This window comes from Pipra filicauda, unplaced genomic scaffold (assembly GCF_003945595.2).
Source record: "Pipra filicauda isolate LSUMZ 115617 unplaced genomic scaffold, ASM394559v2 scaffold191_size1418713_pilon, whole genome shotgun sequence".
Taxonomy (NCBI): Eukaryota; Metazoa; Chordata; class Aves; order Passeriformes; family Pipridae; genus Pipra; species Pipra filicauda.
Window position 1 is genome coordinate 1,296,025 of NW_024104300.1, and position 14,736 is coordinate 1,310,760.

The 14,736-nt window shown below is 38.8% G+C and overlaps 1 protein-coding gene and 1 long non-coding RNA gene across 4 annotated transcripts in view; both read left to right on the plus strand.

The window, feature by feature from the left end:
- Positions 1–9,955, plus strand: part of RASEF (RAS and EF-hand domain containing) — a 54,774-nt gene extending 44,819 nt beyond the window's left edge. The window contains exons 18-21 of one of the 3 annotated variants that reach the window (XR_005563170.1): positions 2,815–2,899; positions 3,424–3,556; positions 4,261–4,473; positions 7,664–8,184. Coding sequence is in view for 1 of the 3 variants with exons in the window: in XM_027721549.2 (XP_027577350.1) it covers positions 9,459–9,465 (7 nt within the window). In the remaining 2 variants the exon portion in view is untranslated. Of the gene's footprint in view, positions 1–2,814; positions 2,900–3,423; positions 3,557–4,260; positions 4,474–7,663; positions 8,185–9,458 lie in introns of those variants that run through there. The other 2 variants (XR_005563168.1, XM_027721549.2) reach the window with 2 other exon arrangements.
- Positions 9,956–11,343: 1,388 nt separating this feature from the next.
- LOC120323073 lies at positions 11,344–12,886 on the plus strand. Its single transcript, XR_005563172.1, has 3 exons — positions 11,344–11,431; positions 11,742–11,802; positions 12,579–12,886. It is a non-coding gene; the product is annotated as an uncharacterized LOC120323073 (long non-coding RNA).
- The last annotated feature ends 1,850 nt before the right edge of the window (positions 12,887–14,736 follow it).

The following is a 14,736-nucleotide window of genomic DNA, read 5'->3' on the forward strand; positions in this document are numbered from 1 at the left end:
CACAAACATAGTTTTAGAGAGATAACTGTAATTGAAGTGGATGGTGAAAATCTTCCACCATTTTTCAGTAAATTTATAAGAAAAATTCCCTTTATCAATTAAATCAGTCAAAGTGCCTGAGATTTGCCTTGATTTCACAAAACAAACTCACTTAACCTCTATATACCAAATAGATGCACATTCTAAGATAAAATAATGGAGTAAATTAGCTGTGTGAACGATGTCAAACTAAAACTAGGCCTAAGAGAGCAGATGGTGCTGCATTAAACTGTGTAAGTGATGCAAGTAAAACCAGAAGTTACCAATTCAGTGAAATGTTTTAGATTAATCTAAACCCCAAACTGTGAAAATGTTTTCTTTTTGAAGAAAAGTTATTTATCCAAAAAATGTTATCAAATATTTGAAGACCAAAAGCACAGAACAGGCAAAAAAACCTTACTGTTCTGCTTGCAAGTTCTGGAGTTTTCTAGCTTTTATTTTAGTGTTTGTTTTTGTTGTTGTTGGTTTTTTTGTTTTGTTTTGTTTTGGGTTTTTTTGTTGTTGTTTTGTTTTTTGTTTTGGTTTTGGTTTTTTTTTTTTAATTTTTATTTTTATTTTTAGCTTTGTCCTGTGTCTCTGTGTGTCTAGTCATCCCATACTTTCACTATCCTTCTTCAGTGCCTTAACATACCCCTTCAATTCATCTACTTCCAGTTATTCTTCTCTGATTTTCTTTCACCCACATCTATTTCTTTGCAAACTTCCATCCCTTCTGTTTCACAGTGCAAGGGCTCTGTCTTCTGACACTCCCAGACCTGTCTCTGCCCTGCCTCAGGGAAAACCTTCTCAGATAATCATGTGATAGTTTCTTTGCCATGTTACTAAAAAAGAGCACAGGTAGTAGACACTTTCTCTGAGAGATTTCAGATAGTAAAATATGTTTTTATTGCTGTTTTTATCACTGATTCTTTTCAGATCAAAGCTTGTTGGTGAAGTACAAAAGTGCAGTGCAGCAACCTAGAAGACTGCATGTGTGTGTCCCAGAAACCGATTATTAGTTAGACAACTGTTTAGTATTTAGCACACTCTGTTCTTCTAGGTTCATTACAGAACTAATAAGTTTGCTAATGATGGAAGAACTAGCTTTGCTTTCATCTGGAGCATTATAGTCCTGGGTTAACCAAAAAGAGGAATGTGTTCTGCTTGTCAAAGCAGAAGTGCATGAGAATCCAAAAGGGGTTGGCAAACTGGAAGACTAAAAATGACATGAACAAACTGGGGTTTTTTTTCCAGTATTAGTCTGATTCAAAAGGGAATTTTACTGAAGACAAGTTTGCAAAATGCAAAATATGTTTTGGCCTCAGGACTAACTTTGATCTTTAAGTCCTGGCCATGTTCTCTGATCATATTCCCCATAAAAACCTCCCATATTTGTTTCCTTGTGAAACAAATGGGTTTGAGATTTTGCATCCAGAAACTGCATCAAAGGGTACAATTTTCATCATTTTTTGCAAGATGGGCAAGGTCCCATCAGAATGCAAATCTATAAGGTAAACAAAAAAACTAGTAACAAAATATTGGAAAGTTGGAACTACAGTATTAGGGACTATCAAATAACAGGTCTACCATAAAATACACATTTTGTCAAAAGAAAATAAATCTGAATTTTTAGCAAACCTTATAGTAGTCATTAGACTACTACAGTAGACACTAAAACGTTGGGCAGTTCTGCATGTGTGCAATTTATGGAATGAAGGCAATGGTGCACATTTATGATTTACATTGCTTTTTGTTGAAGTGTCTGACACTGTTTATTGTGAAAGTCCCCAGCAGTGTAAACACTGTCCCATACATGAAAAGTTTCCTAGATAAATTAGATCAATTTGTTCTTTGAACTAATTGTCATGTAATATAGTTTCCTTGTTTTCAGCTGTAATTTTTCTGAATTGCTTGTCATAGACTATTTTAATGCAACACAAAAGTATTGCTGATTGTAGTCTGTGATCATTTATTGCACTACACATTCCATTTGTAGAAATATTTATGTATTTAAATTCAAAGGCTTTGTTTACTGAAATGATATTTTAAGGCTAAGGTTAACTAAGATTTCACTCTCATAAAATTTTGTCATAGTTCGATGATATCCAACTGATCACCTACATCTCGAGAGCAAAGAAACCTTTTGCAGCCAATGCTCTTCCCCAATTGTTTGTCCTAGGTAGTCACTAGAGGGCAGCAGTGTCTGATATAAAACTATTGCAACCATTTTATCCTTCAGGTTTGGTTCCTGTTGCAAAAACTAACAAATAAACCCCCCACATGACAAATGCATACGGTCAAAACGTGGGTTAATATAGCAGAACATTTTCACTATCTTAGTAAATTCAATTCTTTTTTTCAGTAAAACAACCTTTCTAGTGGTTTATTACTTTCTTTGAAAACTACCCCAAGGCTAAGCTTCACATTCAAGAATCTTATACCACCTGCCCACCCTTCCCCTAACCCTAAACATGTTCATTTTTTTCTATAGATTGGTTTGGCTGTTCTGATGTTGGAGATTGTGGTGCAGCAGTGGCTGTGTCTATGGCTGTGGGTGCCAGCTGCTGCCTTGCAAAAATGCCTGGATTAGTTTCATTCTTTGATTGCTTTTCATTTTTGAGTACCCTCAAGTTCATAATAGTAACCTTTAAGGTTACTATTTTTATAAAAAAAATTGCATATGGTAATTTTGTCCAAAGGCAAGCATTTCATTATAGTCTTTGAATGGAGGGGAAAAAACCTCTGACTGACAGTGTTTCACAGAATGAGGAATTTGTGCTATGTTTTTTGTCCTAGAGTATATTGGAGATACTGAAGAGATTACTTCTTCCAAGAGTCTCTTTACATGTGTGTCTTGATAGCCTGACCTTGTTAATTTTGAGTAAGTAAATAATTAAAATATAAGAAGTAGAAGACTTTCACTGTGAGACTGTCCTGATTAGAGTTTTGGTAGTGTAGAGGCATACATTAATTGATAACTATTTTAACTAAAACAACTGTAAATGTTAAGACTGGCTAGTCCCGAGGTATTTATTTATTCATTGCCCCATTTCATCAATGAAGAAATGTTTGTTCTGTATCCTGCTGATCAGCCTAGCGTAATGAACAAATGTTTGCAGTTGGAAACAAATGAGCTCCATGCTAGCTTTACTGTGTGCAGTGGAAAACACTTGCAAACAAAGAAGAAATAACTCATTAAGTGGTGAACCTCTGACCCTGGATCAAAGTCACTGACCTGATGCTACAGTAGCCTTTGCCTTTACTGTGGAGGCTGTGAGCCGAGTGAGAACTGGCCCACAACTGCCTCCACAGCTCCTGTCACTGAGGCTTTATATGGCTGCCTGCAGCTGTGGAGAGCTTGATGCCCCTGTGAGATCATGTGATGCTTGAATTAAAAATTTCCAGGTACTGTACAAACTAAAGAGAAAAGGATCTACCCAAATCTGCTGCTGTTGACTGCCGGTGAGGTCCCAACCCTGCAAGGTGCCAGCCATGCTGGTAGGGGATTGATAAGAAGACTGGGGCGTCCTGGGAACTGGTGAGTGAGGGTGAAGCGGGACCCTGGCTCTGGGAGTTGACCCAAAGTTCACCCCCATAGCAGAGGGCCTGCTGAGTGAGGGTGGGAGGGTGGAGCCGCAGGGCTGTGCCATCACTAGAGGTGGTGGTGTAAAACATTGTCCACTGGCATGAGTGGTGTGGTGGTGGGTGCTCATGTCTGCTGTTGGGCATATGCCCGAGGCTGGATTCTTTTGAGCCAACCCCTTCCCATATCGTGTATAGAGGCCCTGTGTGGGAGGAGAGAGAGAAAATGACCCTGCTGCAGGCTATCAAGGCTGCTGTGAGGGTGGAGAGGAAATTAATGTATATGAAAGGGAATAGGCTCAGAGGATTGGGGAGAGATGTGAACAGGGAGCTCAAAGAGGGTGAGTGGAGGACTTGAGAGAGTGCTGTTTATATAGGCAACCTGTAACAGCACCTATTTTTGAGAGGATGTCAGGGCTGCAGACTCTAAACATGCTCTTCTGCATTGCTAGGTGAATTGCATAAAGATTCATATTCTGTGCTCAGCCGGCCTCTCTGTGGTGTTTGACCTTGCCCCACTCTGAGTGTTGGTGCTGCCTTGAGCTCCCACTCACCATGCCACAAGCAGGGCACAGCCCCTGGTGGGACCCGGCTGTACAGTTTTACAGTTTTGTGTAAACTCACGTTGGTTTACATAATCTTTTCTCTTCTTTTTAACAGAGGATTTCAAGGTCAATTGGTCATGTCTGCTGTCTGGAACAGCCCCAGCATTGCCATTATCTATCCCCCGATGAACCTGTTGGTGGCTGCAGCTACTGGAGGTTGGGAGCTGGGGCATCCAAGCTTAAGTACCCAATAGACCTCTCCAGACATCCTGGTGAACAAATGTCAAAATGCCATGCATACGTGGGCATAAGTTTGACTGTTTAAAAGGTAGAGTCTAATCCCAAATGGTAACTAGATATGAGTTGCATTAGAGACCCCTTGGAGCCCAGGAGGAGTTTGTAAGATGGTGGGTGTTGAAGCTATTATGAGATGATGGTGTTTCCAGAGACAAAATGGTTTGTGAATTGTTATTTCTCCTTTGTCTCAACATGTGAAAAAGAATAATAAAATATAAGAAAATAGGATTTTTTTTTTCCAAAGTCTCATAGATAGCTTTAATTTCTTCCTTGTTTTCTCCGGTTTTTGAGAGGAGTTGCATGGGAAATAATAACATTATTTTGAAGCAAATTCACATGTATCTGTTCTGGAGATAGGTTTATATTCATGTGTGTGTTCGTATGTATTAATATATATATACACACACGCACTTTTTTCCAAAGTGAGTTGCTTATGAGGTTTCAAAAGCCATGTTTCTATGATTGTTTTTGTGTTGCTTCAGTAACTCTGGAGCATTTGTCCATGTAATAGCATGGTCTTCTGCTTCACTGGTTATATAGAACTCATGCTTCAATAATTTTGTTTGATAGGATTCAGATGAAATGCTGCTTACTATATTTTGTGTTTAAAAGCTTACTTACAGCAAATAAGAAAAGCAGACATTTAAAAAGACATTTAATCAGGTTGATTTAATCGACTAATTAGGTTTCAATATGTATTAAAATAGAAGGCTGAACCACTTGTTTTTAATTGATGTAAATGTTACTGTTTATTGTGGTACAATTGAAATGTGAATTATTGGCAAATACAGTTTTTGGTAAGTGAAGAGATCTTAATTCCTTGTATAAATAAAAAAATCCTAATTGGCAGTGTATTTTAGAAGTCGGAGATACAGAAGGTTAGTCTTCACATCTCAGCTAACTCAGTAGTCATAGACATTTCCAGTCACTTTCTTGCAGTTTCTTGCAGTTCAGCAGTTACAATGTGTCCCAGAGACAGATAAGGATTCTTCTGGAACAAGTAAGAAAGTAATTTTTTGAAGTTGTGACTCTTACCAGTTGTGCTTTCTCATATGTCACTGAAGTTTCAGCTCAAACTAGGTTGTTAGTAATTCTTCAAATATGGCAAACCAGAAGGTTTGTCTTTCAAATGAGTTCCATACATGTGAAGTCTAATAGCTTAAACCCCAAACCTGGAATTCAATCCAGACTTGAAACAACTGATTGCACCTAGGGAAAGAGGGATGTGACAAGTGTTTAGGCAACTGTTTTTGACTGCTGGACTCAGTCTATTAGATAAGCCTGTCTACAGGCTTGTTATATTCACTTGGCTTACTCCCTCAAAACTTAGCAAATAAGAGACTAACAATGTCTAAGAGGGTTTCTTCCTAGCACGCAAATGACAATCAATTATGGAGGCTATCAGGAGAAACATGACAAATCATGGTTATCACACTGTCTCCTGAGTACTCTCCAGAGTCCAGTCTATAAGATGTAGCTGTCTGCCAAAACAGTCTAGAAATATACCCTGACAATTTGATTCATCCTTTTTTAAGTAGCAGGAAATGTACTACTTGATGAATAAGGAATTGCTTGGATAGCCACATTCAAAGAGTTGCAGTCAGTAGCTTGATATCCAAGTGGAGACCAGTGAAAAGTGGCATTCCGTGGGGATCAGTATAGGGATTGGCACTGTTTAACACCTTTGTCAGCAGCAGGGATCATGGGCTTCAGAGATGGGCCTGTGTGAACCACATGAAGTTCAACAAGGCCGAGTGTAATGTCCTACACGGGGGTCATGGAAATACTAAGCCCAAATATAGGCTGGGTAGACAATGCATTGAGAGCAGCCCTGAGGAGAAAGACTTGGGGGTGCTGGTGGATGAGAGGCTGAACATGAGCCAGCAATATGCACTTGCAGCCCAGAAAGTCAGTTGTATCCTGGGCTGCATCAAAAGCAGCATGGCCAGCAAGTCAAGGGAGGTGATTTCTGTCCCTCTACTCCTGTACTCCCACCAGGAGTGCTATGTCCAGCTGCGGGGCCCTCAACATAAAAATGACATAAACCTGTTGGAGCAAGTCCAGAGGAGAGTCTCAAAGATGATCAGAGGACTAGAGTACCTCTTCTGTGATGACAGTCTGAAAAAATTGTGGCTGTTTGGTCAGGAGAACAGAAGGGCTCAGGGATATTGTATAGCAGCCTTTCATAAGCTAAAGGGAGGCTGAAAGAGAGCTGGAGAGGGACTTTTTATGAGGGTGTATAGTGATAGGACAAGTAGGAATGGCTTTAAACAGAAAGTGTGTCCACTTAGGTTAGAAAGAAGGAGGGAGTTTTTTTACAATGAGGTGCTGAGACACTAGAACAGGTTGTCAGATGAAATCGTGGGTGCCCTGGAAGTGTTCAAGGCCAGGTTGGATGGGGTTTTCAGCCACCTGGTCTAGTGGAAGGTGTCCCTGTGCATGGTTGGGTGGTTGGAACTAGATGAACTTTAAGGTCCTTCCAACCAAAACCATTCTATGATTCTGTGAAATGTTGTTATCAGATGTTTGGTATTCCTTTTTTAGTGGTAATCCTGGAACCACAGTTTCAAGGACTCTTCCATTCATGAAAGAACTTGCCAGAACTTCAGGAACTTCTCCACAAGAAGTGCATTTATACTATAGATATAATTTTTTTGCTTATGTACTGTGAGAAGATAAACTTTAGCTTTACAGTTTCAGTATAAAACTACACTGGTAAGTGAAGGATAGAGCATGACCACTGTCTGTATTGTAAAACGCTAGTTTATTTTGAGAAAACCCTAGACTGTGTACTTCTGTCCAAACTGTTTTTCCCCGCTGTCTAGGTAAGTCAGGTATTGGTGAGGTTTAGTCCACATCAGCCAAGCTCACCAGACAGCTGCTTAAGCTATGAGTTTCTTAATTAAAGTGTGCTTAGTTTCAGTGAGAGACAGCTGAATCCCTAGCAGTGAGGAGGGAGAAGCATGTGGAACTGGTCTCTACTAGCTACTGGAAACATATAAAATGGAAGAACATAAGATCTAAAATAAATTGCCTAAAATAAATAATTCTGAATAGTAAGCCCTCTTCAATGGTGAACACCATCTGTCTAGAAGAAAAAGTAGTTTTAAAACCTTTTCAGAGTGCGAGTATATGTTGTGAGCCATTTAGACTGCCAGAGCAGTGCTCTGGGTGTTGCAGTTTGATTGATTTGGCTTATCATTTCTCTTCCGTTGTTTCAGGGGATCAAGGGGAGCCAACAGAGACCAAGACCCTCATTGTTCACATCTCAGCCTTGGATTCATCTTACGCATCTTATTGGTTATGTTGTTAACATAAGTAACTAGAGATATGGTGTTACTTGAGTCACTAGTGTGTGTTAGCAGGAAACCAGGGGCATGCTGATACTTGAAGTTCTTGTAGTTGACCCCTGACTCTGGGGTAAGAGTAAAACATTCCTCAAAAGCTCTCATATAAGTTAGAACGACCAAGTGTAGACTGGACGGCATAACTCTGTGTGGTAGAAGACTTAGTTCTCTTTTGGTTTTACGAGAAGATGTTGCAAGATGGATAGTATTATCCCTGGTAAATAAAAGTGTATTTTTTCATAAGACTCCCATGTCGATAAGTACAGAATGCCAAATTGCTTGTTGAAGGCATTTGGGAATGTGAAGAAAAGCTAGACCTTTCAAAGAATTAAGACACAAATCTCACTTTAAGCTTGGATGAAAGAATATTTCTCTCTTTTCCACCTGTTTTTTTTTTTTTTCCCCAAATCTGTGTACTCTTATCAAGATAGAAAATGTAACTTTTTGATTATTTTCTCATCTTCTGCAGAATGTATGTCATGAAGTGACTAGTAATGTTAAACAAACTACCTGATATAAATAGGTAGTTTCACAATTTTTTTCCCAACGGAGTTATTTCAGGGAAATGGTTGAGTAGTTTCTGATTGTACATTTAAATAATGTACAGAGAGCAGCTTGAAAAATTCACTCTTAACCAGTAAAATTTGCTGAAGTTATAAGCAAGGGATAGACTTATAATAAGATAATACAACTTTTTTTTCTTACCACATAACAAAAATAGAACTGAAATGGAAGTTATTGTAGAGGGAGAGAAGTAGAATATGTATCAGAATCACTGCTTCTATAAATGGTGAAAAATATGCAAAATCATACTTAGGTGTGATCTGTTATTGCATCAATATCCAACATGGAATATAAAAAATGGCTTTTATAAAACTTTTTTTATAAAAGTTTTCTGTGACTTTTTTTTTCTTCCATTCAAATTGCTGTGGATACAGATCTTATAACGGGGTGGGGAGGATTGATTTTGAGGGGTACCTAAAGTCGTGTAGGTACTGATGATATGAGTGACCCTGAGATTCGCTCAGTTAGGTGGAGCATGGTGCTAAAAACACCAAGTGTGAGGCTGCACAAACATCTGGCGTTGCCCCATCCCAGGACAGAATCCAGCACTCCCCCTTTTTGAACTTCATATGGTTGGTAATTGCCCAGTCCTCTAATTTGTTGAGGTCTGCCTGTAGGGCCTCCCTGCCTTCGAAGGAGTCAACAGCTCCTCCCAGTTTTCTGTCATCTGCAAACTTGCTTAGTGTCCCTTCCAGTTTATATTCAAAAGAGATTAGAAAGTTTTGAATTGGTGAATTTTCTAAATTTTGTGTAAACATCTAGTAAGAACATTAAGGTGTCTAACCAAACGCTTAATGCCGTAATGTCAAGAACTCCCTAAACTGCAGACTACTGAAAGTTAAGAAAATTCAGGAAAGAAGTATGATCTTTAATACATCAGTCTTTTCATCTCTACTGTACTGTGTCTATTTGAGATAGAAGGTTTTTTTTTGGTTGGTTGGTTGGTTTTGGTTTTTTTTTTCAGTAGCAGGCTATATGGTGTTTTGAATTTGTGATTGAAACACTGTTGGCAACACACTAATGTTTTGGCTATTGCTGTGTATTTCTTGCCCATTATCAAGGTTTTCTCTTTTTCTCACTCTCTTCCCTCAACTTCTCCTGTCAGGGACTAGGTTGGGTGTGGACAAGAAGCTGGCAGGACAACTGATCCCAACAGACCAAAGGGACATTTTATGCCATAGAACACCATGGTCAGCAATAAAAGCTGAAGAAAAGAGGGATTAGGTACATTTGTGATCATGGTTTGTGTCTTCCCAAGTAACCATTGTGCATGCTAAGGCTCTGCTTTACAGGAAGTGGCTAAACGTCTTCTAGTCCATGGGAAACAGTGAAACTGTTTTGCTTCTACATGCAGGGGTGTTTTTCCACCTATTAAATTCTCTGTTTTGATCCACGAATATTATTCTCTCCCTTCTGTTTTCTGCTCTCCCAAGGGATAGGGGAGTGACTGGCTGGCTGCGTAGGTATTTGCCTACACAACCCATTGTGCGGACAACCCACCACAAGACTTTTTATTGCATAACACAGGCCTTTAGAGGTTCAAGATAACATCAGATTTGTTTGTAGTCTGAATTTATAGCTGTTATAACTGTTATTTTACAGGCTCTCATGCTTGCCATGAGGCTCACTTATTAGAGTCTTTGGCTTGTTGATGACTGGTTTTGCTGTTTCAGGTACTACTTATCATCTTAGTTTGTCATGGCTGGCAACATTTTAATTAACAATATGTGCCCAAGTGCCTGGACTGGCATATGACCCTAGCACTGCTGTCATGCCTGTACTGCTGTACTAGACATGCACGAAGTCAGCTATGAACTGGAGCAGAAACACTCCTGAAGGGACTATGGCCCATGAGTAAGCCCATACTGGAGCAGGTACACCCTCAAAGGAACTGCAGCCCATGGAGGGTTCATGCTGGCACAAATGCAATGTGTGGATGGCGTTGCAATAGTAACTCTATTACCTGGACCAAAGGGAAAAGGGGTGGAAATTGTAATGGATATACATTTAACCTGTTATAGCCCATGGTTTGAGTTGGATGTTGTAGGAAGTGCTGTAGCAGGAACAACCCAAGCAAACGGAGGACCAACCTCACAAGAAGCTGAACAAGTGAGCTGGTGACTCAGCTTGAGCTCTCTTTGCTTCTCAACAACACAACAAGCCATATATTTTATTCTGATCTTTTATAACAGAAGGAACCCAAGTTATGGACTGAACTAACTCAATAGACTTTTATAATCCTACCACCTTTCTCCTATTTTGTCTCCATCCTGCAGGAGAGGTGAGTAAGCAAGCAGCTGTCTGCAGGTTTGTCTATTGACTGGAATTAAACCACCACACCTACTTATCTGTTACAAGATACATTTAAAAAAAAATTCTCCCTGGATATGGATGTCAGCTCTGCCTTTTCAAACCTTGGAGGTTTCCCTTCTAGCAACCTAGATAGAAATTAACTGTTGGTTGCTATTTGAGACAGAAACTTCGCTAAGAAAGACCTTTCACATGATCCAGTAAAGTTTTTTTCTTTTACTGATAGGGAAATGCTTCTTCTCAGTCTCCCTTATGTTTTAATTCAGTTGTGTTACTTGGTTTTGGTATCTTCTTAGCAGAAAGACATGTTGACTTAAAACTTTAATTAATACTTAAGATTTATAGGGTGTGAGGAATCACTCAAACTTATAAATGGATAATGAATGGATTATTGCCACAGTCTGAGGGGGGATGGGGCCGTGACACAGCACGGACAGGTCTGGAGACAAGGTAGAGGTGCAAATGGAATACTTTATTGAGATGTCCAGAGGTTTTATGGGTTCAGGCAAGGAAAGGGCTAGAACATGGGGTGGAGCATGAGACAGACAAACAGGGGAACAAACCAGGGTAGGGACACAGGCAAAGGGGGAGGAATGTGGGAGGAACCAGGGAAGGGAAGGGCGAATGGTAACTGTCTCCTCTCTGCAGCTTCTGCAGCCTATCAGAGAGGGGAGCGAGGAAGCAGGGAGCAGGCAAACTCCTGGCAAGTCCGGGCATGCCCAGGCTGTGCACTGCATAGTGTGGATACAATGAAACCACATAATAATGGTAAAGTCCATATAATAAAGTCCTGTCAATTGCTGTATGTCTTTCTCCACGCCTGAAACCACTCCCATCCTGAATCTTGTTCCTTCACAGATTATTTATGTGAAGACTACAGTTTTGGATTGAGATGCATTAACTGGAATTAGTCAAAGGGTAAAAACACCATCAAAGAGAAATTGCTTATGTTTGTAAATGAGCTTTATTATGATTGTGGAATGAGAATTTGAAAAGAATTGTTGAGAACACTCCAGACAGAGTTGTATCATTTTATGGAACATATGTTTGAAACTAGACCTCCTTTTCTATCCTGTAGATTAAAAAGGACCACACTGAACAACATGACTGACACCTTTAAAATCAAGTTAGCTATGCTGGTAAGGACCATATGTAGAGGTATGGTAAATCAATGAATCTTAAATCAGCTTATCTTTCTTTTCCACTTGTTTTGGTTCTGAACAGATAATTCTTCAATTTACTGTACATATGGTAAGGACCTTAGCCAGTATTAGAGTGTGCTCGTAACTGACACATGCAGAATGTCTTTCAGACCAGAGAAGGATATGATGCGGATGATAGCAAATTTTTTTTTGCTGGGAAGAATATGGCAATGTCATTTTATCCCAGTGTCTGATTCTGCTGACTCTCCTTATTTTAGTCCCCAAAAAGGGGTATACAAGGGTCTAGCTGAACAATTATATAACTACCGGCTTGCCATCGAATTTTGTTACATTTTTATGCCCTTTTTTTCTCTGTTTACATCAAGAAGAAAAGGTTATTTTGTGACAAAAACTGCCTGGCATTCAAGTTCTTTGACAGAAAAAGCTCAGGCTGATGTGTGCAATTCTTTTCTACTTAGGTATGAGAGTTGTGGATCTGAGTTGTTTTTTTCAGGTTTTTAAATTTATTTATAGTATAAATATTATATAAAAAATAGAAATACATAATACAGAATAGAATATATATTATATGTATTATATATTTTATATATATATATAAAATATTCTTTTTTTAAATGAGGTTCCTATCTGATAAAGCTTTTAGTAGTTGTGTTCTACTACAGCAGGTAAAAGAATAACCTTTACATACTCTTACCAAGATAACCCTTCTTTGTGTTTTTTTTTTTTTTTTTTCTCAAATCTGTTGGTTGAAGAGAGAAGGATTTAGCCTTTTGGATCAAGTATAAGCATGTCCTTTGACCTGGATTCAGAAACAGCTGATAACTAAGGCATAGAGTACCATACCTTAAGCTCACTCAAACAGTGGTGTCACCATTCAGCAGTTCAGGATTGTGTTAAAAGGCAAAACCTAATAAATAAATGAACAGAAGAGGAAAGGACATGTAAAACCTGCTGGGCATGAGGTAATTTTTCTGATTCACATTTTAGCAAATAGGGCAGGGTTGCTATCAGTGACAGCAGGACACATGCTGGGCGAGTCACTAGAGCAGAAATTCCATGTTGGTGGATTATCTCCTTCAAATATGAATGAAGGAAGGAATGAAGTAGTGTTTGAAAATAGTAAGGTTTTGTGTTGAAAAGCTTGTTGATTTACTTTCAGCTATGAATTATATCCTTGTTGTGGTAAATAATGCTAGACTGTAGCCTCCATTGCATAGACACACATTTAGTTGAGATCAGCTCATTGCAGCTCTCTCATTACTCTAATTGGTTACTCCAAAAGAGTAACCTTTTGGAGAATGTGTAATGTGGTGATAGCTGATGACAACTACAGGAGAACGACAGAATAAATAACAAGTCAGATCTTAACGGATCAACAAATGATCTGTGAACATAATTTGGGACACATGGATAATTTGCAACACTATCCTCCTTGTCATATTCTAAGTTGTATGTACAAATAATTACATGGTCAAAACCTTCACTGCTGTCCCTCTGTAGTCTCTATGTCTTTTCGTATTTAACATGACAATAGAGCATTTCTTATATATGATCCATTGATATATTTGGCTTGCACTGATACACTTGAAGGCTCCTTTTTATAGGATTTTTGTGTGCACAAAATCTGTTGATCTCTCACTAGACTGCCTTCTTTTTCGTAATGGCTTTACTGTGGCTTTCTTATGTTTGAACATAAGAGCTATTGCAGAGCTTTTGCGTTTGACTTCATGTCCCTAATAGTAAGCTGACAAGCCCTTCAACTCAAAGAAATTCTGAAGGTATCCTTCCACAACATACTGGGGAATCTTTCAGTATAACAGGCTACTTGAAAAAAAAAAAAGAAAGAAAAGAAACTTAAATTAATTAATGATACTTACCAATTATAAAGTAGTTTTCCTCTTCAAGATACTTCAGTCATTAATTAATTTTTCAGCATCTTGGTACCCTCTCCATCTGCTCCACCATTTGCCTCTTCAGTACTACTATTTTCTACCATCCTCTAATTTTCCACTGGAGGTAATACAGCCTCACTGTGTTTTTCATACTTCCATTTGGTGGTTGTCTAGAAGAATCATCTGATTCTTCAGTAAATGTTTTAATGCACACTCATCACTGAGCATAAATCATTAACCTATAGAACATTTAATTTGCTGTATTTTATTGTACATCAGCAAACAGACCATAAATTAATCTGATATAACTTCTAGACTCAGCACTGCTGATTCATTGGGAGGTTGTCATATATAAAAATTGGTACTATATAAAGTAGTTGATAGTTGATAGTTTCAGCAGTGTAAATAAATACCTACAATTAATTCCCTCTTCAACTTTACAACTTCAGTGTGGAAATATTAGTAGAAGTATTGTGACATTAACAGTTTGCATCATAAATATGAATTTTAATTCCCTAGAATATTAGAGAGAAATAGCTGAAATTTGTTTTAAAATTAAGTAAGTCAGGTGTCATATATCTGTTGCAGGGTTAAAAGATGGGACATAGGAAGATCATGCTTTCCCTTGAGCTTTATTGTTGGTTCCAAAGGGATAGAACTGAAATCCAGATACACCTGACTTTAATCTGGATTTAGAACCACAGAATCATAGAATGCTTTGGTTTGGAAAGGACCTTAAACTTCATCTAGTTCCAATTCCCCTGCCATGGGCAGGGGCACATCCCACTAGACCAGATTGCCTAAATCTCCACCCAGCCCGGCCTTGAACAGTTCCAGGGATGGGGTATCTGCAACTTCTCTGGGCAACCTGTTCCAGTGCCTCGTTAGCCTCACAGTAAGAAATTTCTTCCATATGTCTAACCTAAATTTCCCCTCTTTCAGTTTGTACCCATGACTCCTTGTCCTATCACTACAGTTCCTGACAAAGTCTCCGTTCAGCTTCCTTGTTTTCCCCCTT